This window comes from Hypanus sabinus (genome assembly GCF_030144855.1).
Source record: "Hypanus sabinus isolate sHypSab1 chromosome X2 unlocalized genomic scaffold, sHypSab1.hap1 SUPER_X2_unloc_12, whole genome shotgun sequence".
Taxonomy (NCBI): domain Eukaryota; kingdom Metazoa; phylum Chordata; class Chondrichthyes; order Myliobatiformes; family Dasyatidae; genus Hypanus; species Hypanus sabinus.
The window spans coordinates 98,103-121,721 of record NW_026778982.1 but is presented as its reverse complement, the minus strand read 5'-3'; the positions used below and the strand labels follow the sequence as shown (position 1 = coordinate 121,721).

Below are 23,619 nucleotides of genomic sequence, written 5' to 3'. Positions count from 1 at the left end.
CCATGAATTTAAAGGGCAGGTGTTGCAACAGTTTGAGCTTCATACCGGGGGCTACGGAGCAAGTAGGGTGTCACAAAGGGAGGAATGTGAGAGTGTTGTATGTCTGAGCCCAGCTGTGTGTGTTTGTGTGTGACAGAAGGCCCACTGATCCTTGGGCTGTTCCCAGGATGCTCTGGAAAATAGACAGCGAATGCTGCTGGAAGATCATCAACTCGGGGAAAGACGCCCGAAACTTGTTGGCCTGCCATCACATCGAGATGTCTGGAGAGCAGCGGTTCCCAACCTGAGATCCACGGTTACTGGTATTGGTCCTTGGCATTAAAAAAAGTTTGCGAAGCCCAGTCGTACAGGAATGCTGCCTACTGACACATTCCAGACGTCAGGGACACCATTGGAACTACAGGGGTCCTCTACACTGGACAGGGAGAGGCCGGGTTGGCTGAGGAAGCCTCACAGTTATGGTAGTAGTGAACCACCCCAGGGGGCACATGGCTTCTCCTTTCATCTCAGGACTTCAACCGTCTTCCAGGGGAATGTCCTTCCGACCGCATGGATGAGGCCTATGGAGATTCAGCTGACGTTTTTGTCGCACTGGAATTTTACAAGATGGGGTTGCCAGCCATACGGCCAACCGTCCTCCGCTCGTAGCCGGGCTTAGACAGTCCATGGATGCGTTTTCGTATCTGTTGTCTGTTTAATGTGTTTTTGATCCCACACTCAACATAGAAAAGGCCAGAATTTCCACTGAACACATCCAGCAAAACCACGTTGATTCCCTGAGCAAACATGAGGAAGTCTGCAGATGCTGAAATTCAAGCAACACACACAAAATGCTAGTGGAACGCAGCAGGCCAGGCAGCATCTATAGGAAGAAGAACTGTCGACGTTTCGGGCCGAGACATTTCGTCAGGACTAACCGAAAGGAAAGATATTAAGAGATTTGAAAGTAGGAGGGGGAGGCGGAAATGCGAAATGATAGGAGAAGACCGGAGGGGGTGGGATGAAGCTAAGAGCTGGAAAGGTGATTGGCCACAGGGATACAGAGCTGGGGAAGGGAAAGGATCATGGGACGGGAGGCCTAGGCAGAACGAAAGGGGAAGGGAGCACTGGAAAGAGATGGAGAACAGGCAGTGATGGGGAGAGGGAGAGAGAAAAAAAAAGACGAACAACTAAATATGTCAGGGATGGGGTAAGAAGGGAAGGAGGGGCATTAACGGAAGTGAGAGAAGTCAATGTTCATGCCATCAGGTTGGAGGCTACCCAGGCGTTGTTTCTCTTGGCTTCATCTTGACAGTAGAGGAGTCCATGGATAGACATATCAGAATGGGACTGGGACGTTGAATTAAAATGTGTGGCCACTGGGAAATCCAGCTTTCTCTGGCGGACAGAGCGTAGGTGTTCAGCGAAACGGTCTCCCAGTCTGCGTCGGGTCTCACCAATATACAAAAGGCCACACCGGGAGAACCGGACGCACTATACCACACCAGCTGTCCTGACGAAGGGTCTCGGCCCGAAACGTCGACAGTGCTTCTCACTACAGATGCTGCCTGGCCTGCTGTGTTCCACCAGCATTGTGTGTGTGTTGTGTGATTCCCCGAGTCTGTAGCGCGCGTAGTGGACAATCCCGGTACTGCAGGGGATCAGCAGCTCTCCGAAAGTGAAAGCATTCTGAATCAGGAAGTGCTGGAGTTAACATGGCTTCGAAAGGACCGGCCGAGAGTTGGACCGAGGAGGTAATTTGTCCCATCTGCCTGGATTTCTTCACCGATCCGGTTATACTGGAGTGTGGACACAACTTCTGTCGCTCTTGTATCACACAGTGTTGGGAAAGGGAGCAGAAAAACTCCTGCCCGGAATGTCGAGAGGAGTTTACTGACCGCACCCTCAGGGTGAATCGGGCCTTAGCAAATCTGGCTGAAAAAGCTCGAAATCTAAACCTGAATCCGAAAGGGAAGGAAAGTAAACGTCACTGCGAGGAACATGAGGAAGAACTGAAGCTGTTTTGTGAAACGGACAAGACACTGATCTGTGTGATCTGTGCAGCTGCGCAGGAACACAGAGAGCATCGATTTGTGCTGATTAAAGAGGCTGTTAAAAACTATAAGGTAAAAACTAACGTTAATTTAACACTTAACACATTTCCTTTGTCCTTTGCAACACCTGACTCCTAACCACCCCCTTGTCGCCATTCAGGGCCGCAAACAGCCTAGTTCCTCCCGTTTCTTCCACGGTCGATTGTCCTCTCGTATTAGATTCCTTCTTCTCCAGCCCTTTACCTCTTCCACCTGTCCCCTCTCAGCTTCTCACTTCATCACCCTCCCCCACGTTCCCCCTCACGTTGTCTCACCCGTCACCTGTCAGCTGGTTCTCATCCCCAACCTTTTTATTCTGGCTTCTCTCCCATTCCTTCCCAGTCCCAAAGAAGGGTCTCATCCCGGAACACCGACTGTTTATTTCCCCTGAATAGATGCTGCCTGACTCACTGAGTTCCTCCGTCATTTTGTGTGATAATCGGGTTTGATCACCTGTTTCTTTTGATGCATCTTTGTTTCTATTTCCTTCACTCTCTGACTTCCAGGATCAGCTAAAATCTTCCTTAGACTCTCTCACAAAAAAGAAATCAGACTTCCAGGAAAAGGAGCAGCAACAGAAAGAGAAGATTTCCGGAGTTCGGGTGAGGCTTCCTGAGCGGAATTTCTGATATTACTGTCGAGTTTTGCTCCATTTAATGCAGAATAGCCGAGTATCGCAGCTCCAGTGACCTGGGTTCGATCCTAACCTCTGCTGCTGTCTGTGTGGAGTTTGCATGCTCTCCCTGTGACCACGAGAGACTCCGACACATCCCAGGGACATGCTGGATGAATGGCTAATTACCGTTAACCCTGAAAAGGTGGGGAAGGTGTGTGTGAATCAGATGGGAGTTTATGGTTCAATATGTGAGAGTAGGTTTCAGGAAAACGTGAGGGAATGGTGTTGACGGGAATGCTCTCAGAAGTAGCATGGACTCCAATAGACCGAACTGAACGACAAAAGGAAACAGAGCACAGCAATGCAGTATATTAATCTTCACCTTTCCTTCGACAGGAACAGTCACACAGTGTTCAGTCCCACATCACATCCCAGTTTGCTGAACTGCGCCAGATTATCACTGAGAAAGAGCAGAGCTTACTCAGGGATCTCAGGGAAGAAGAGAAGAGGATTCTCAACCCAAAGGAGAAAAATCTTCTAGCACTTCAAGAGAATATAAGGAGTATTCAGGAGGAAATCACTAAGTTAAAGGAACAGATGGATCAGAAAGATGGTGTGATATTTCTGAAGGTGAGGGATTATATTTCAATTTGTTTCTGTCAAAGGGCACGAAATGAACAGTGGTATATTTGAAATAAACACAGCACCAAGGCCAATTCTAACAAATCAATTGCCGCTGCTGGCGACCTCACACAAGTTGTTATACTTGCATGACGCGCCCTGCCATCACTCCAATAATGACATTTCAAAATGTCGAAGATACGCTTTCAGTCCTTCATTAGTAAAATACAATCTTGAAGCGATGAAACTTCAGGGTAATTCATTGTAAAGTAAGATGCAACACAGCGGTCAAGAACAGAATGACATCCGCCCGTCCCCAGCTCAAAACTGCCCAGAACAATGTACAGATACGTAACCTTTTCCCTTCGCTTTTACCACGTCCCCAATGGTGACGAGTTACCATAATAAACACGTAACACAGAATACAATGCAGACAGAAAACAGACGTGTTGCTCCTACACACAGCATTTACAAATGGCAGTAAACTGTTTCTCACCAGACAATTGTTGCATCTATTCAGGGTTGTTGTTGTCCCATAATAATAAGATTATTAAGGGATTGGACACGCTGGAGGCAGGAAGCATGTTCCCGCTGATGGGTGAGTCCAGAACTATAGGCCACAGTTTAAGAATAAGGGGTAGCCCATTTAGAACAGTGATGCGGAAAAACTTTTTCACCCAGAGAGTGGTGGATATGTGGAATGCTCTGCCCCAGAAGGCAGTGGAGGCCAAGTTTCTGGATGCATTCAAGAGAGAGTTAGATAGAGCTCTTATAGATAGCGGGGTCAAGGGATTTGGGGAGAGGGCAGGAACGGGGTACTGATTGTGTATGATCAGCCATGATCACAGTGAATGGCTGTGCTGGCTAGAAGGGCCGAATGGCCTACTGCTGCACCTATTGTCTGTTGTCTATTGTCCTAAAACTGGGCTTCCACAACTTCTGTACACCCCAGGACAAAATGCAAATCTCTCTGAAATTATTTACTCCGATCATAACACAGAGCTGCTGACTGTTTCCTTATTTACCGCATTAAATATCCTCTGAAACTCCCATTAACACCCGGTTCCAGTCACAGGCTGTGAGTGTGTCTGTTGCAGTTGGTGTGAGGGTCTCTCTGTCAATCAGTGAGAACAAAGAATTTGACCCACAACTCAGACTTATCCTCCATATCCGGTTTCCATCAGATTATGGAAACTTTCAATGTCTCTTTATTTTTTGGATATATTTTGCATGGGATTATATCCCATTCTCTATCATAAACAGGCCATTAGGTCCATCTTCTATCAGTATCCCTGCTTCACAATCCTCCTGCCACCTACTCACCGCAGCCAGCAACAGTGCCCTGAACTCCCTGGTCCCTCACGTGTTTATCCAGCCTCCCCATTACAGTCACTCTGCTGTTCCATTTCATCCACTCCTGTGGCAGCAAGTTTCACATCCTCCTCACTAAATTTCTTGTGGAATTTGTTAAAATCCATCTGGAATTACATCTCCCCACGAGTCTCCCCATAAATAGAGATACTTCCTCCACCCGCACATAATCACATAGATCACTGATCTTAAATTCCTCCATCCTATCACACTGACGTCATATCCAGATGAAAATGCACAGCCTGTCCTGTCTTCCCTGTAAGTTTCTTCCTCTCAGTAATGGTTTCACATTCAGAAACTTTCCCTGTAATTTACCCCATGGTTCTGTATTGTCCGTGTGTGTGAGTGACTGTGGGAGTTGGAATTTTCAACTCCTTGTAATGATTTGGATGAAGTTCAGGATGTGGACAGTAAGTGCAAGTCTAATCAGATTTGTGTTTTATTTATTTCAGGAAGAAGCTCGTCGGAACAGAAGGTAGGACAGGCTCTTTACTGAAACCCTGAATGGATTTGAAAATAGTTCAGAATAGCAATTTATAACCAGCAGTTTAATATTTACAGGATTAATGACGATGTCCAGGAATTGTCAGTGACAGATGAGACCCTACCGGTTGAAAAATACGATCACCTCTATTTGTTGAACACAGTGCTGAGAGAAATGCTTGATGCTATTAATCGAGGTAAAACTTACAAAGATTCATTTCTCCTTGTTTATGAAGATCAATTTAGTTCCAATTTGAGGCAAAGATTGTCTGCAATACTGGGGTGCAGGGGAACTGAAGTTTATTCCACATCAACCCCACTGACTGAGAGGCATCACTGTCACATGGTCAGCTGGAGATGTCAGACCCCTGGACACACCAGCACAGGGTCACAATACAACCAATACACGGGACTGGCGGATGAACCACTGTGTTCCAATCCCAGGCGAATGCACTAACACACCAGTGCATAAGTTTGGATCCAACCAGAGGAACTGGTGTTGTGATGTTGTTGTGGCCATCGCGGAATCATGGTTGTAGTTGGGATCTGAATGTCCAAGGTTACACAATGTATTGGTGGTATAGGAAGGTCGGGTGAGGGGGTGGTGTGGCTCTGCTGGTAAATCAGTAGCAAGATGTGACATAGGATTGGAAGATGTTGAATCTTGTGGGTTGAGGTAAGGAACTGCAAAAGTAAAAATGACACTGACACCAGTCATATACAGGCCTCCCAACAGTCAGTGGGTTGAGGCCCACAGATTACAACTGGAAATAGGAAAGGCTGATGAAAAGGACAATGTTATGATAATCATGGGAGATTTCAACATGCAGGGCAATTGGGGAAATCAGGTTGGTAAAGGATTTCAAGAGAGTGAGTTTGTTGAATGCAATGTGATGGCTTTCTAGAGCAGTTTGCCATTGAGCCTACTCGGGGAACAGCTCTAATGGATTGGGTGTTATGTATTGAACCAGAGGGGAGCAGTTAAAAGAAACCTTAGGAGGCAGAGCTCACAACATGACCGAGTTCAACTTGAAATCTGGTAAGGAGACAGTAAAGCCTGACATTGTAGTATTTCAGAGAAATGAAAGAAATTACAGTGGTCTGAGAAAGGAGTTGGTCAAAGCAAATTGGAAAGAGATGCTGGCAGGGATGAGTGCAGAGCAGAAATGGTGTCAGTTTCTGGGAAAATGAGGATAGATGTACTCCAAAAATAAATAAATACTCAAATGGCGAAATAGTACAACCATGGCTGACAAGAGAAGAAAAGTTAATGTAAAGGCAAAGGAGAGGGCATACAACTAAACAAAAATTATTCGGAAGGGAGAGGATTGGGAAGCTTTTAAATATCTACAGAGGGGAACTAAAAGGATGATTGGGTGGGAAAAAATAAACAAGAAATTGATTTGAATTGAACTGGCCTGGTTGAAGAAGCTGTCCCGGAGCCTGTTGCTCCCGGCTTTTATGCTGCGGTACCGTATCCCGGATGGTAGTAACTGGTACAGTTTGTGGTTGGGGTGACTCTGGTATCCAATGATCCTTCTGGCCCTTTTTACACACCTATCTTTGGAAAACAAGATAGCAAACAATATCAAATTATTTTTCAAGTATTGTGAAAAAATAAAACAGAGATGAGAGTGGATGTAGGACAGCTAGAAAATGAGGCTGGATGGATAATAACAGAGGATAAAGAGATGGCAGATAAGCCAAATATTTTGCACCAGTATTCACCGTGGAAGACACCAGCACTGTGCCCGGTGTTGAAGAGTGCGAGGGAAGAGAAGTGAGTGCAGTTACTGTTACAAGGGAGAAGCTGCTCAAAAAGCTGAAAGCCCTAAAGATACATAAGTCACCCAGACCAGATGAACTGCACCCGTGTTCTGAAAGAGGTCGCAGTAGAAATTATGGAGGCATTCCAAATGATCTTTCAAAATCATTGGACCCTGGCATGGTGCCAGAGGACTGGAAAATGGCAAATGTCACTTGACTCTTTAAGTAAGGAGGAAGGCAGCAGAAAGGAAATTATTGACCAGTTTGCCTCACATCTGTGGTTGGGAAGAAATTGGAGTCAGTTGTTAAGTATGAGGTTATGGAATACTTGGTGACACTGGACAAGATAGGACAAGTCAGCTTGGCTTCGTTAGGGAATATCCTGCCTGACAAACCTGTTGGGATTCTTTGAGGAGATTACAAGCAGGATCGATAAAGGGGATGCAGTGGATGTTGTATATTTGGAATCTCGGAAGGCCTTTGACAAAGTGCCACACATGAAGGTGGTAACCAGGTTAAGAGGCCATGGTATTACAGAACAGTTACAGGCATGGTTAGAACATTGGCTGATTGGTAGGAAACAGCGAATGGGAGTAAACAGAACCTTTCCTGGTTGGCTGCCAGTGAGTCCTGTTCCACAGGGACACAGGTGTTAGGACACCTTCATTTTATGCTGTATATCAAGAATTAGCTGATGGAATAGACAATAAGATATAGGAGCAGAAATAGGCCATTCGGCCCATTGAGTTTGCTCCAATATTCAGTCATGGGAAGACCCAATTCTTCCGGTCATCCCCACTCCCCTGCTTTCACCCCATACCATTTGATGCCCTGGCTAAATGAGAACCGGTACATCTCTGCCTTAAATATGCCTTGGCCTCCACAGCCACATGTCGCAACAAATTCCACAGATTCTCCACACACACTGACTAAAGTAATTTCTCTGCATCTGAGTTCTAAAAGGACGTCCTTCAATCCTGAAGTCATACCCTCTTGTCCTAGAGTAGATGGCTTTGTTTCCAGGCTTTGCAGATGATACGAAGATTGGCGGTGGGGCCGGTAGTGTTGAGGAAACAGTTAGTCCTGACAAGGACTTGGATGAGGAGAAAGGGAAAGAAATTGGCAAATTATATACAATGTTGGAAAATACATGGTCCTGCACTTTGGTCGTAGAAATAATGTGCAGATTTTCAAATGGGGAGAAAAATCAAAAAAATCTGAGACGAAATTGGACTTAGCAGTCATTCTGCAGAACTTCCTAAATGGTAACTTGCAGGTAGAGTCAGTGGTGAGGAAGGCAAATCCAATGTTAGCATTGAATTCAATCGGTTTAAATAGCATTCATTTCAAGAGCAGGGATGTGATGCTGAGGATTTATAAGGCACTGGTGAAGACTCACCTTGAGTATTGTGAACAATTTTGGGCTCCTCGTCTAAGAAAAGATGTGCTGGCATTGCAGAAGGTTCATTTCATAAGGATGACTCCAGGAATGAAAGGGTTATCATACGAGGAACGTTTGATAGCTCTGTGTCTGTACTCGCTGGGATTTAGAAAGATGAGGGGGAATCTCATTGAAACCTTTCAAATGTTGAAAGTCCTAGAAACCTTTCGAATGTTGAAAGTCCTAGACAGAGTAGATGTGGAAAGGATGTTTCCCATGGTGGTGGAGTTTAGGACAAGAGGGCACAGCTTCAAGACAGAGGGGGAATCTATTTAAAACATGTGGAGAAATTTGTGCCAGCAGCTGTTGAATTTGTGAAATCTGTTGGGCGTATTTAAGGCAGAGCATGATAGGTTCTAGATTGGACACAGCATCAAAGGTTACGGGAAGAAGACCAGGGAGTGGGGCTGAGGAGGGAAAATAAGGATCAGCCATGATTGAATGGTGGAGCAGACTCGATAGGCAAATGGCCTAATTCTGCTCCTATGTCTCATGGTGATCTGACCACTACATTGAAGCATTGTGAGAATGAGCTCGGACACACCAACAAGCATTGACATGGGTCAAGATTTCATCTCGGGAGAAGCACACACAGCATAACCGGCCTGGCAAAGCTCCCTCACACACATACACAGGAAGGACAGGCAGATTGTAGTCAGAGCCTCAGCAATGTACGTTGTTATTTCCCTCAGTAACCTGGAAACCAGTCTCTTCAGAGACAGTCATTTATTCATTTAAACAACTCAATCACGTGTGACACATTGTCAACACACACCAGACATGTGATGACACACTGAAACATACAAATTCTTCAATGTGCACACTCTCCTTCAATGTGTATACACACACACACACACACACACACACACACACACACACACACACACACACACACACACACACACACACACACACACACACACACACACACACACACGATATACTATCAGAGTGTGACACACAGCCACAGAAACAGGCACAAATTCCCATTTAGGATTGAAATCTGCCGTCCTTACCCAGTCTGTTTGTTCTGTGTCACTGAGCTGCCCTCTGACGTGACGTCACATCAACACTTCACAGACAGACTCCAGGGTGAGATTCCTCAGGAGGATGATCTGGGAGGGTTTGATGGATGTTGAACTCACGGCCCACTTCATCAATCTGCAAGACTAAGATGTCTTCTTGAGCATGGCCCATTTGTGTGTGTTTGCCCCCCCCCCCATCCCTCTAACCATTTCCCATCTGTGTATTTATTTTAAAATATGTTATTTTTACCTGTTTCTACAGCGTCTGAGGGCAAATTCCGTTCACCAACCTCCCTCTCTCTGAGAATGTTACCCGATTTCCCATCTCACTTTCAATCTGAGGCCTTTGGTTCTGTACTCCCATTTCTTGGAAAAAGAACGTTATTTAAGCTCCTTAGAATTATTTACCTTGATAAGGGGTCATACCTGAACATCCTACACTACAGCTGAATAGCCCAAGCTTACTCACTCTTTGCTTTTAACTCAAGCCCCCAGTCCTGGTAACATCCTCCTGAAGCCCCCCGTCCAGCGTAATGACATCCTCCCCATATTCGGGAACCGGAAATGCAGACAATACTCCAAGTGTGGTCTATCATCGACATCAAAGGCCTTGCTTAAGTTCATGTGGACAGTGTGGAATAGGCTGATGAATACAGGACTGAAGGTGTTTTTTTGAGATTGGTACAAGAAGGGCGGTGTGGGAGCTAAATTCTGAAGGAAGACCGTTTAAAAAAAAACTTTGTGTACAAGGACGGCGGGACTGCGCAGGGCAGCGCGGAGAGTTTAAAAAGATGACCACCCTATACCGCGGGCAGCGGAGTGGGTGGCAGCAGAGTGTAGGGCTTTGGCTCAACGGGCTTAAGCGGTAACGGAAAGAGGCGAGAGCGAGGAACCGACTCTTTTTCTCCCCTTGGCAAATCGGCCTGGACGGACGGGGGAACAGCAGGGCACATTAGTTAACCGTTTAAAAAGTTTGTGTGCTTGGCGAAGTAAGTGGGTCAGTAGACCTATCTTTCTTTGTTTCATTCCTGTAGAATTAGGTAGCATGTCTGCAGGGTTAGTGCTTTGTTCAGGGTGTCAGGTGTGGGAATCCTGGGAGACCTCCAGCCTCCCTGATAGCCACATCTGCACCAGGTGAACCGAGATTCAGCTTCTCGGAGACCGTGTTAGGGATCTGGAGCAGCAGCTTGATGACCTACTGCGTATTAGAGAAAATGAAGTGGTGATAGACGGGAGCTACAGAGAGGTAGTCATCCCTAGGCTACAGGGGTCAGAAAACTGGGTGACTGTCAGGAGAGGGAAGGGAAATGGCAGGGTAGTGGAGAGCACCCTGTGTCTGCCCCCCTCAGCAACAAGTATATCGTTTTGGATGCTGTTGAGGTGGATGACCTGACAGGGGACGGCCACAATGACCGGGTCTCTGACACTGAGCCTGGCGCTGTTGTGCAGGAGGGAAGGAGGGAGAAGAGGAATGCGGTAGTCATAGGGGATTCCATAGTCAGGGGAACAGACAGGAGATTCTGTTTGCCTGGTAGAGATACCCGCATGGTGTGCTGCCTCCCAGGTGCCAGGGTACGGGATGTCTCGGATCGGGTCCAGAATATTCTGAAGGGAGAGGGCGAGCAGCCATCTGTCTTGGTACATGTCGGTACCAATGACATAGAGAGGAAAAGGGAGGAGGTCCTGAAGAGAGATGTCTGGGAGTTAGGAATGAAGCTGAGAAGCAGGACCTCCAGGGTAGTAATCTCAGAATTGCTACCTGTGCCACGTGCTAGCGAGGGCAAGAATAGTAGGATCAGGCTGATGAATGTGTGGCTGAGAGACTGGTGCAGGGGGCAGGGCTTCAGATTCTTGGATCATTGGGATCTCTTCTGGGGGAAGTATTAACTGTTCAAAAAGGATGGGTTACACCTGAACCCGAAGGGGATCAATATCATAGCAGAAATGTTTAACAGAGTTGTTAGGGAGGGTTTAAACTAATTTGGCAGGGGGATGGGAAAAAGGTGACATAGGATCGGAAGGTGCAGAATCTTTATGGGTTGAGCTAAGAAATCGCAGGGGTAAAAGGACCCTGATGGCAGTTATCTACCAACCTCCTAACAGCTGCAGCGATGTGGATTACAAATTACAACAGGAAATAGAAAAGGCTTGCCAGAAGGGCAGTGTTATGATAATTGTGGGGGATTTTAACATGCGAGTGGATTGGGAAAATCAGATCGACACTGGATCTCAAGACAGAGAATTTGAAGAATGTCTGCGAGATGACTTTTCAGAACAGTTTGTTGTTGAGCCCACTAGGAGATCAGAGGAACTGGATTGGATATTGTGTAATGACCCAGAGGTAATTAGAGAGATTGAGGTGAAGGAACTGTTAGGAGGCAGTGATCGTAACATGATTGAGTGCACTGTGAAATTTGAGAAAGAGAAGCAGAAATCCGATGTGTCGGTATTGCAGTGGAGTAAAGGAAAATACAGTGGCATGAGAGAGGAACTGGCCAAATTTGACTGGAAAGGGACACTAGCGGAAGGACAGCAGAGCAGCAGTGGCTGGAGTTTATGCGAGAAGTGAGGAAGGTGCAAGACAGATATATTCCAAAAAAGAAGTAATTTTCGAATGGAAAAAGATGCAACCGTGGCTGACAAGAGAAGTGAAAGCCAAAGTAAAAGCAAAGGAGAGGGCATTCAAGGAAGCAAAAATTACTGGGAAGACAGAGTATTGGAAAGTTTTTAAAAGCTTACAAAAGGAAACTAAGAAGGCCATTAAGAGGGAAAAGATGAACTATGAAAGAAAGCTAGCAAATAATATCAAAGAAGATACCAAAAGCTTTTTCAAGTATATAAAGAGTAAAAAACCGGTGAGAGTGGATATAGGACTGATAGAAAATGATGCTGGAGAAAAAGTAATGGGAGATAAGGAGATGGCTGAGGAACTGAACGAGTATTTTCATCAGTCCTCACTGAGGAAGATATCAGCAGTATACCGGACACTCAAGGGTGTCAGGGAAGAGAAGTGTGCGCAGTCACAATTACGACAGAGAAAGTACTCAGGAAGCTGGATAGTCTCAGGGTAGATAAATCTCCAGGACCAGATGGAATTCACCCTTGTGTTTTGAAGGAAGTAGCTGTGGAGATCGCAGAGGCATTAGCAATGATCTTTCAAAAGTCAATAGATTCTGACATGGTTCCGGAGGAGTGGAAGATTGTAAATGCCACTCTGGTATTTAAGAAAGGGGCAAGGAAGCAAAAAGTAAATTATAGACCTGTGAGCTTGACATCGGTGGGAGTCAATTGTCAAGGATGAGGTTACGGAGTACCTGGAGGCATATGGCAAGATAGGCCAAACTCAGCATGGTTGCCTTAAAGGAAAATCCTGCCTGACAAACCCATGGAAATCTTTTGAGGAGATTACAATTAGGCTGGACAAGGGAGATGCAGTGGATGTTGTGTATTTGGATTTTCAGAAGGCCTTTGACAAGGTGCCACACATGAGGTTACTAAACAAGATAAGAGCCCATGGAATTACGGGAAAGTTACATATGTCGATAGAGCGTTGGCTGATTGGGAGGAAACAGAGAGTGGGAATAATGGATCCCATTCTGGTTGTCTGCCAGTTAAAAGTGGTGTTCCAGAGGGGTCCGTGTTGGGGCCACTTCTTTTTACGTTGTATATCAACGATTTGGATTATGGAAAAGATGGCTTTGTGGCTAAGTTTGCTGATGATACAAAGGTAGGTGGAAACTCCCCCACCTGAGGAAACAGAGAGTTTGCAGAGAGACTTGGATAGATTTGGAGAATGGTCAAAGAAGTGGCAAATGAAATACAATGTTGAAAAGTGTATGGTCATGCACGTTGGCAGAAGAAATAAACGGGCAGATTATTATTTAAGTGGAGAGAGAATTCAAAGTTCTGAGATGCAACGGGACTTGAGGGTGCTCGTGCAGGATACCCTTAAGGTTAACCTCCAGGTTGAGTCGGTGGTGAAGAAGGTGAATACAATGTTGACATTCATTTCTAGAGGAATAAAATATAAGAGCAGGGATGTGATGTTGAGGCTCTATAAGGCAGTGGTAAGACCTCACTTGGAATACTGTGTGCAGATTTGGGCTCCTTATTTAAGAAGGGATGTTCTGACATTGGAGAGGGTTCAGAGCAGATTCACCAGAATGATTCCGGGAATGAGAGGGTTAACATGTGAGGAACATTTGATCACTCTTGGACTGAACTCCATGCAGTTTAGAAGAATGAGGAGGAACCTCACGGAAACATGTCGAATTTTAAAAGGCATGGACAGAGTGGATGTGGCAAAGTTGTTTCCCATGGTGGGGGAGTCTAGTACGAGAGAGCATGACTTAAGGATTGAAGGGCGCCCACTCAGAACGGAGATGCAAAGAAATTTTTTTAGCCAGAGGGTGGTGAATCTGTGAATTTGTTGCGGCAGTGGAGTCCAGGTCATTGGGTGTATTTAAGGCAGAGATTGATCAGTATCTGTGTAGCCAGGGCATCAAAGGTCATGGTGAGTGGGTGGGGGAGTGGCACTAAATGAGAGAATGGATCAGCTTATGATAAAATGGCGGAGGAGATTCGAAGGGCCGAATGGCCGGCTTCTGCTGCTTTGTCTTATGGTCTTATTTGAATGCACCAGTATACGGAATAGGGATCTTGTAGTACAGGTAGAGTTTGACAGGTACAAACATAGGCAGGTACGACTTTGATCGAAGGAATAAAGGCATAGACAATTCTGTAAACAGGGCGAAATACAAAAATCAGAGGTGCAAACGGACTTGGGTGTCCTTGTGCAGGATTCCCTGAAGGTTAACTTGCTGTTTGTGTCAGTGGTAAGATTGGCAAACTCAATGTTTGCTTTCATTTCGAGAGGATTAGAGTACAAGAGCAAGGATGTAATTCTGAGGTTTTATAAGGCGTTGGTCAGACCACACTGGGAGTATTGTGAGCAGTTTTGGGTCCCTTCTATCGGAAATCATGTGCTGGCATTGGAGGGGGTGCAGATGATTCACAAGAATAATTCCAGGAATGAAAGAGTTAACATATGAGGGGTGTTTGATGGTTCTGGGCCTGTACTCACCGGAGTTCAGAAGAATGGCTGATTTATTATCCCCGGGGCCGCACTGCCCGAGTCTCCCCCCGATCCCCGGGGCCGCGCTGCCCGAGTCTCCCCCTGATCCCCGAGGCCGCGCTGCCCGAGTCTCCACCCGATCCCCGGGGTCGCGCTGTCCGAGTCTCCCCCGATCCCCGGGGCCGCGCTGTCCGAGTCTCCCCCCGCTCCCCGGTGTCGCGCTGTCCGAGTCTCCCCTGATCCCCGGGGCCGCGCGGTCCGAGTCTCCCCCCGATCCCCGGGGTCGCGCTGTCCGAGTCTCCGCACGATACCCGGGGCCGCGCTGTCCGAGTCTCCCCCCGATCCCCGGGGCCGCGCTGCCCGAGTCTCCACCCCGGGGCCGCGCTGTCCGAGTCTCCCCCCGATCCCCGGGGCCGCGCTGCCCGAGTCTCCCCCTGATCCCCGTGGCCGCGCTGTCCAAGTCTCCCCCCGATCCCCGGGACCGCGCTGTCCGACTCTCCCCCCGATCCCCGGGGACCGCGCTGCCCGAGTCTCCACCGGATCCCCGGGGCCCCGCAGTCCGAGTCTCCCCCCGATCCCCGGGGCCGCGCTGCCCGAGTCTCCCCCTGATCCCCGAGGCCGCGCTGCCCGAGTCTCCCCCCGATCCCCGGGGTCGCGCTGTCCGAGTCTCCCCCGATCCCCGGGGCCGCGCTGTCCGAGTCTCCCCCCGCTCCCCGGTGTCGCGCTGTCCGAGTCTCCCCTGATCCCCGGGGCCGCGCGGTCAGAATCTCCCCCCCGATCCCCGGTGCCGCGTTGCTCGAGTCTCCGCACGATACCCGGGGCCGCGCTGCCCGAGTCTCCACCCCGATCCCCGGGGCCGCGCTGCCCGAGTCTCCCCCCGATCTCTGAGGCCGCGCTGTCCGAGTCTCCCCCCGATCCCCGCGGTCGCGCTGTCCGAGTCTCCCCCCGAACCCTGGGGTCGCGCTGTCCGAGTCTCCCCCCGATCCCCGGGGCCGCGCTGTCCGAGTCTACCCCCGATCCCCGGGGCCGCGCTGACCGAGTCTCCCCCCGATCCCCGGGGCCGCGCTGTCCGAGACTCCCCCGACCCCCCGGGGCCGCGCTGTCCGTGTCTCCCCCCGATCCCCGGGGCCCCGATGTCCGAGTCTCCCCCCGATCCCCGGGGCCGCGCTGCCCGAGTCTCCCCCTGATCCCCGTTGTCGCGCTGTCCGAGTCTCCCCCCGATCCCCGGGACCGCGCTGTCCGACTCTCCCCCCGATCCCCGGGGACCGCGCTGCCCGAGTCTCCCCCCGCTCCCCGGTGTCGCGCTGTCCGAGTCTCCCCTGATCCCCGGGGCCCCGCTGCCCGAGTCTCCCCCCGATCCCCGGGACCGCGCTGTCCGAGTCTCCCCCCGATCCCCGGGACCGCGCTGTCCGAGTCTCCCCCCCCGATCACCGGGGCCGCGCTGTCCGAGTCTCCACCCGATCCCCGGGGCCGCGCGGTCCGAGTCTCCCCCCGATCCCCGGGGTCGCGCTGTCCGAGTCTCCCCCCGATCCCCGGGGCCGCGCTGTCCGAGTCCGCCCCCACCCCCGATCCCCGGGGACGCGCTGTCCGAGTCTCCCCCCGATCCCCGGGGCCCCTCTGTCCGAGTCTCCCCCGATCCCCGGGGCAGCGCTGTCCGAGTCTCCCCCCGAACCCTGGGGTCGCGCTGTCCGAGTCTCCCCCCGATCCCCGGGGCCGCGCTGTCCGAGTCTACCACCGATCCCCGGGGCCGCGCTGACCGAGTCTCCCCCCGATCCCCGGGGCCGCGCTGTCCGCGTCTCCCCCCCCCCCCGATCCCCGGGGCCCCGCTGTCCGAGACTCCCCCGATCCCCGGGGCCCCGCTGTCCGAGTCTCCCCCCGATCCCCGCGACCCCTCTGTCCGAGTCTCCCCCCGATCCCCGGGACCCCGCTGTCCGAGTCTCCCCCCGATCCCCGTGGCCGCGCTTTCCGAGTCTCCCCCCGATCCCCGGGGCCGCGCTGTCCGAGTCTCACCCGATCCCCGGGGCCGCGCTGTCCGAGTCTCCCCCCGATCCCCGGGGCCGCGCTGCCCGAGTCTCCCCCTGATCCCCGTGGCCGCGCTGTCCAAGTCTCCCCCCGATCCCCGGGACCGCGCTATCCGACTCTCCCCCCGATCCCCGGGGACCGCGCTGCCCGAGTCTCCACCGGATCCCCGGGGCCCCGCAGTCCGAGTCTCCCCCCGATCCCCGGGGCCGCGCTGCCCGAGTCTCCCCCTGATCCCCGAGGCCGCGCTGCCCGAGTCTCCCCCCGATCCCCGGGGTCGCGCTGTCCGAGTCTCCCCCGATCCCCGGGGCCGCGCTGTCCGAGTCTCCCCCCGCTCCCCGGTGTCGCGCTGTCTGAGTCTCCCCTGATCCCCGGGGCCGCGCGGTCCGAGTCTCCCCCCGATCCCCGGGGTCGCGCTGTCCGAGTCTCCCCCCGATCCCCGGGGCCGCGCTGTCCGAGTCCGCCCCCACCCCCGATCCCCGGGGACGCGCTGTCCGAGTCTCCCCCGATCCCCGGGGCCGCGCTGTCCGAGTCTCCCCCCGCTCCCCGGTGTCGCGCTGTCCGAGTCTCCCCTGATCCCCGGGGCCGCGCGGTCCGAGTCTCCCCCCGATCCCCGGGGTCGCGCTGTCCGAGTCTCCCCCCGATCCCCGGGGCCGCGCTGTCCGAGTCCGCCCCCACCCCCGATCCCCGGGGACGCGCTGTCCGAGTCTCCCCCCGCTCCCCGGTGTCGCGCTGTCCGAGTCTCCCCTGATCCCCGGGGCCCCGCTGCCCGAGTCTCCCCCCGATCCCCGGGACCGCGCTGTCCGAGTCTCCCCCCGATCCCCGGGACCGCGCTGTCCGAGTCTCCCCCGATCCCCGGGACCGCGCTGTCCGAGTCTCCCCCGATCCCCGGGACCGCGCTGTCCGAGTCTCCCCCGATCCCCGGGACCGCGCTGTCCGAGTCTCCCCCGATCCCCGGGACCGCGCTGTCCGAGTCTCCCCCGATCCCCGGGGTCGCGCTGTCCCAGTCTCCCCCCGATCCCCGGGGCCGCGCTGTCCGAGTCTCCCCCCGATCCCCGGGGAATCTCTAATTCTTTGCTTCTCCCCCCGATCCCCGGGGTCTCTCTAATTCTCTGCTTCTCCCCCCCCCCCCAGTCTCTGTCACCCTGGATGTGGAAACGGCGAATCCTCGGCTCGAGGTGTCTGAGGATCGGAAGAGTGTGAGACGGACCCGGAACCGGAGGGATCTCCCTGACACCGGGAAGAGATTCACAGACTGGCCTTGTGTGCTGGGATCGGAGGGATTCACATCGGGGAGACATTACTGGGAGGTGGAGGTGACGGGGATTCGGCGCTGGTGTCTGGGAGTCGCCGCAGAGTCTGTGGAGAGGAAGGGACCGGTCAGACTGAGACCGGAGACCGGATTCTGGGTTATCGGGCGGGATTATGACGTGTTATATCGGGATTGTGACGTGTTCGGTGGTCCCCCCTCCCCCGAGTCCCGTCTCGCTGCCGGTCCCATCCCCGGGAGGGTGGGAGTTTATCTCAGTTACGAGTACGGGACAGTTTCATTTTACAACGCGGAGACCAAGTCCCATCTCCACACATTCACTGGGAATAAATTCACGGGGAAACTTTATCCTTTCTTCCGGACCTGGGGTGTAAATCAGTGGCTGAGAATCTGCTCCGGTTCCGCTCCAGGTCTGTAAACGGGTCGGGTCCCGGGACCGGCGCCAGGAGTAAAGTCCCTGTAAATATAAATGTGCGGAGAGTGCAGCTAAATACGTGGCTAAGGGGATGGTGCAGGAGGACAATTGGGCTTTGTTCCCGGGAAGGTGGGGCCTGTTCAGACGGGACGGTTTGCCCCTAAACTGGGCGGGGGGGGGGGGGGTAATAACATTCTTGCGGGTAGATTTGCCAGTGCTGCTCCGGGGAATTTAATCTAGATTTGCAGAGGGAGGGGAACCAGAGTGTTAGAGCAGATAGTGAGGTGCAGGAGGATAAGGAACATGAGAGGACTGCATGTATAAACGGAAATGAAAAAAAAGCGGATGATATACATATTCTCAGGTACATCTATTTCAATGCACGGAGTATTGTCGGTAAAACAGATGAGTTTAGGGCTTGGGTTGACACGTGGGATAACGTCATTACTGCTATTAGTGAGGGGCAGAACTGGCAGCTTAATGTTCTGGTAAAATTGGAGAACGGCCAATTTTGTGGAAATGAAAAAGGATCCAGGAAGAGTGGATTGGGATAAGTTTTTTTTCTGGCAAGGATGTGTTCAGTAAGTTCACAGGCATAAGAAATTAAATAGAGATTGGGTTGGAAATGTTATAGCAACTTCATTTAATTCAAAATCGAGAGGAGTTGCAATTTCGGTTAATAAATCTTTACCAATTAAAATACAAAATGTAATAATTGATTCTGTGGGGAGATATGTGATTTTACATTGTGAATTTTTTTCAGAATTATGGACTTTTATGAATATTGATGCACCAAATGAAAATGATGCAAAATTCATACAAGAAGATTTTTTGAACTTGGCTGACGCAAATGATAAAATATTAATAGGCGGAGATTTTAATTTTTGTTAAGATCCAGTTTTGGAAAGGTCAACTACAGATGTTACAAAATTAAAAGTAATAAAACTAACTTTATCATTAATGAAAGATTTAAACCTGATTGATATATGGAGAAAAATTAATCCAAGAGAAAGAGATTATTCATTTTATTCAAATAGACATAAAACTTAGATGGAGATTTAATACAATTTTATTAAAACGTCAAGATTTTTGTGATTTTATGAAAAAACAGATTCAATTTTTTTTGGATACAAATTTACATTCAGTTGAGGATAAAATTGTATTATAGGAAGCGATGAAAGCATATTTAAGGGGTCAGATTATAAGTTATACATCTAAAATTAAGAAGGAAAATTGGGAAAAGATATCATAAAGTTAGAAAAAGAATCTCAAAGATATATGACAGAAGAAAAACAAAGACAACTTGTTAATAAAAAACTACAATATAATACCCTCCAGACGTATCGTACAAAAATGTAATTATGAGAACTAAACAGAAATATTACGAATTAGGTGAAAGATCACATAAAATTCTTGCTTTGCAGTTGAAAACAGAACAGGCTTTTAAAACAATAAATGCAATTAGAACAAGTGTAAATAAGGTTGCTGATAAACCTTTAGAAATTAATGAAACTTTAATTTTTTTTATACTGAACTATATCAATCAGAATCACAAAATAAGATTACTGAGATAGATAAATTTTTATCACAAATAACCCTTCCAAAATTTAATTTGGAAGAACAGAAAGGATTAGATATGCCCCTTACATTAAAAGAGGTTGAAGAAGCTTTAGGATCACTTCAGAGTAACAAATCCCCAGAAGAAGATGGTTTTCCTCCTGAATTTTATAAAAAAAATTTAAAGATATATTAATTCCTCCCTTTATGGAATTAATCTACCAAGTGGAAAGAATGCATAAACTCCCACAATCTTTTTTAACAGCGATCATAACTGTATTGCCAAAAAAAGAGATCCTCTAAAACCAACATCATATAGGCCTATTTCTTTGTTGAATACAGATTATAAGATAATAGCAAAAATTTTATCTAATAGAATATCTAAATGTTTACCAAAATTAATACATATGGATCAAACAGATTTTATTAAAAACAGACAATCAATGGATAATCTAACCTGCTTACTTAGTATAATTCATCTGGCACAAAAAAGAGAGGAAATGAGTGTGGCATTTGCTTTGGATGCAGAAAAAGCATTTGATAAATTGGAATGGGATTTTTTGTTTAAGGTATTGGAAAAATATGAGCTGGGAAAATCTTTTATACAATGGATTAAAACCTTAAATACTAATCCTCAAGCTAAAGTAGTTACAAATGCTCAGATTTCAACACCATTTTGCTTAACGAGGTCAACTAGACAAGGCTGCCCGTTATCACCTGCTTTATTTGTATTGGCAAAAGAACCATTAGCTGAATTAATTAGAACAGATTCAGATATTGGCGGTTTTAGAGTTAATCAAGAAGTATATAAGATTAATTTATTTGCTGATGATGTTTTGATTTATTTAACAAACCCATTACAATCTTTGCAAAGATTATCTTTTAAATTGGAAGAATACGGGAAAGTATCAGGGTATAAATTAAATTGGGATAAAAGTGAAATTTTACCCCTTACCAAAGGAAATTATAATCAATGTCGATTAGTAACTCAATTTCGATGCTCAATAAATGGGATAAAATATTTAGGTATCAGAGTTGACAATGATGTAAAAAATTTATATAAATAACATTATTTGCCCTTATTAAAAAAAATAAAAGAGGATCTTGATAAATGGATGATGTTACCAATAACATTAATAGGTAGAGCTAATGCTTTAAAAATGAATATATTCCATAGATTGCAATATTTATTCCAAACCTAACCAATACAATTACCGCAGAAGTTTTTTCAAGAACTAAATAAATATGTAAGGAAATTTCTTTGGAAAGGAAAGATGTCAAGAATATCATTGGAAAAATTGAGATGTAAATTTGATTTAGGAGGGTTACAACTTCCAAATTTTAGGAATTATGATAAAGCAAATGAACTTAGATTTATTGCATCTTTTTTTGATGAAAAAAAAACTGGCATGGATTAGAATAAAATTAGATAAGATAGGAGAAAACATACCAGAAGATTTTACATATAAATGGGAATCCAAATTGATACGGGAAAAAAAAAGAATCTCCTATATTAAGACACTTGATTGATTTATGGAATAAGGTAAATATGGATGATAAGATAAAGAGATCTTTATTAGCAAAAACAAACTTTAATTTAAAATAGGCTTATTCCTTTTACAATGGATAATAAACTTTTACATAATTGGTTCCAAAAGGGGATTAAATATATACGTAATTGTTTTGAAGGAGGTATATTGATGTCGTTTGATCAATGAAAAAATAAATATAAAATATCAAACAACACTCTTTTCTCTTATTTTCAATTAAAGGTCAATTTACGAGAAAAGCTGGGTCAAACAATGTTGATGCCAAAACCAAGTGAAATAGAAATATTAATTCAAAAAGGAAAAATTTTAAAAAATACATCTTGTATGTACAATTTGATTCAAAAACAGACTGAATCTGGAATTCATAAATCAAGACAAAAATGGGAAACCGATTTGAATGTTAAAATTGTTGGAAAAAGATGGTCAAGATTATGTTCTGATAGTATGATAAATACAATAAATGTTCTAATTAGATTAATACAATATAATTTTTACATCAATTATATATAACACCACAGAAAATAAATAGATTAAATTCAAATATGTCTGACCAATGCTTTCGATGTAATCAAGAAATTGGTACTTTTTTACATTCTACTTGGTCTTGTTTTAAAATTCAACCATTTTCGATATATCTGACTTTTATTGGAACAAAGTACTGGAGTTCAACTCCCAAATAGTCCAATATTATTTTTATTAGGAGATATTGAAGGGACAATACCGAAAATTAAATTGAATAAGTATCAGAAAAAGTTTATAAATATTGCATTGGCAGTAGCTAAAAAAGTTATCGCAATTGCTTGGAAATCTGAGTTATATTTAACTATGGATTATTGGAATAATGAAATATAGTTGTATTCCACTTGAAAAAATTACATATAATCTAAGAAATGAATATGATATATTTTTCAAAATTTGGCTCCCATATTTACAAAAGATGGGATTAAATATATAGGTCCTTTGAAGATAAAATTATAATGCAATTGGGGAAAGTAAGAATAAATATTAAAATTATTTTGAACTCCATGGATCATGAGGGTATCCTCCAATATCGAGACAATTTTCTTCTTTATTTCTTTCTTTAGATAAGGGTTAAGGTGGGGAGGGGGAGGATTAATATTATTTTTCTTTTACTTACTAATTTTTCATTACGTTTATTCTTTGTAATTTTCTAAAAAAATAATAAATAAATAAAAAGAGCATCTCAGTAATCCAACAGCCCACTCACCTTTGCTACCCTTTATGTTATTTCCTTACGTTTAACACAATTATTACGTGCCTTTTCCAGCTCAAACTGTGAATTGATTTAAAGTCAGTCCCATAATTTAATAGCTTTTATTTGAAAACTATCTACCCTCGCAAAGATTGTACTGAAGACTGCATTTGATTTTTCTTCAGCCTTGTACGCTTCACATTGAAATAGTATGTGTTTCGACGGTTTCATAATGACAAAATGTACACGACACAGAATGAAGTTTTCCAATTAGTTACAAGGCATAAGTAAGCATAGTGTGGATATTTCTGTCATGTGAATATCATTCCTTCACTTGTTTTAAGCCCTTCTTCTATAAACCCAACAGGTTTATGTATTCTGGAAAGGTGTCTGTCTTTACGTCCATTATCCTACGTCTTGCCATAAGCCCCTAATTCTTAACACTACCAACCTTTTAGCTTCTAATTTGCTATGTGGAAGGTCTATATCCACAGCTTAACATTTAACAGCTTTTGGAGCTAAACAGTCAACATCATCATTTCCCTCAACAGTGTGATATGAAGGGCCCATCATGTGCAGACATATAAATCAAACTTTATATATGAAATACCGTTTGACAAGTTTCCAACAGTCAATCTGACCTACTGCCAGAATGACCTGTTTAAGACTCATCAAAACCAAAATATATTCTGAGCAAATTATAAGGACCAATTTCTTCCATCCACTGTAAGCCTAAACTGTTGGCAAAGAATTCAGCCTTCTATGCTGATAAATGGCTATAAGTAATTTCTTTATCATTACCTGCAATTCAGGCACACAAAAACAGCCACACCAACATCCCCAATTAAATTATCTTTTGATTCATCTGTAAAAATGGTTACTGTATGATAATAACTTTCATTAATATACTGATGACCAACAGACTCTCAGGCAGAACCGAATCTGATCGTGTAAAAACTAAAATCAACTGAAGTCATTGGAAAAAGCAATGTGGGGTTACAGAGTACGCTACAGTGGGACATGTTGTATCATCAAATACACCCATATTCGCAGCGTGGTAAGAACCCAGCCACCCAAAACAAAAAACACTCTTCTAGTGATGTCCCCAACCGTCCTCCAGCGCAC

The 23,619-nt window shown here is 46.8% G+C and overlaps 1 protein-coding gene across 1 annotated transcript; it reads left to right on the top strand.

The window, feature by feature from the left end:
- The first annotated feature begins 923 nt into the window (after nt 1-923).
- LOC132385725 (nuclear factor 7, brain-like) lies at nt 924-18,305 on the top strand. Its single transcript, XM_059957932.1, has 6 exons — nt 924-2,105; nt 2,579-2,674; nt 3,085-3,318; nt 5,133-5,155; nt 5,242-5,360; nt 17,624-18,305. Exons 1-6 carry the CDS (start codon nt 1,695-1,697, stop codon nt 18,175-18,177), a joined length of 1,437 nt encoding a protein of 478 aa, XP_059813915.1. The 5' UTR covers nt 924-1,694; the 3' UTR covers nt 18,178-18,305.
- Nucleotides 18,306-23,619: the final 5,314 nt, after the last annotated feature.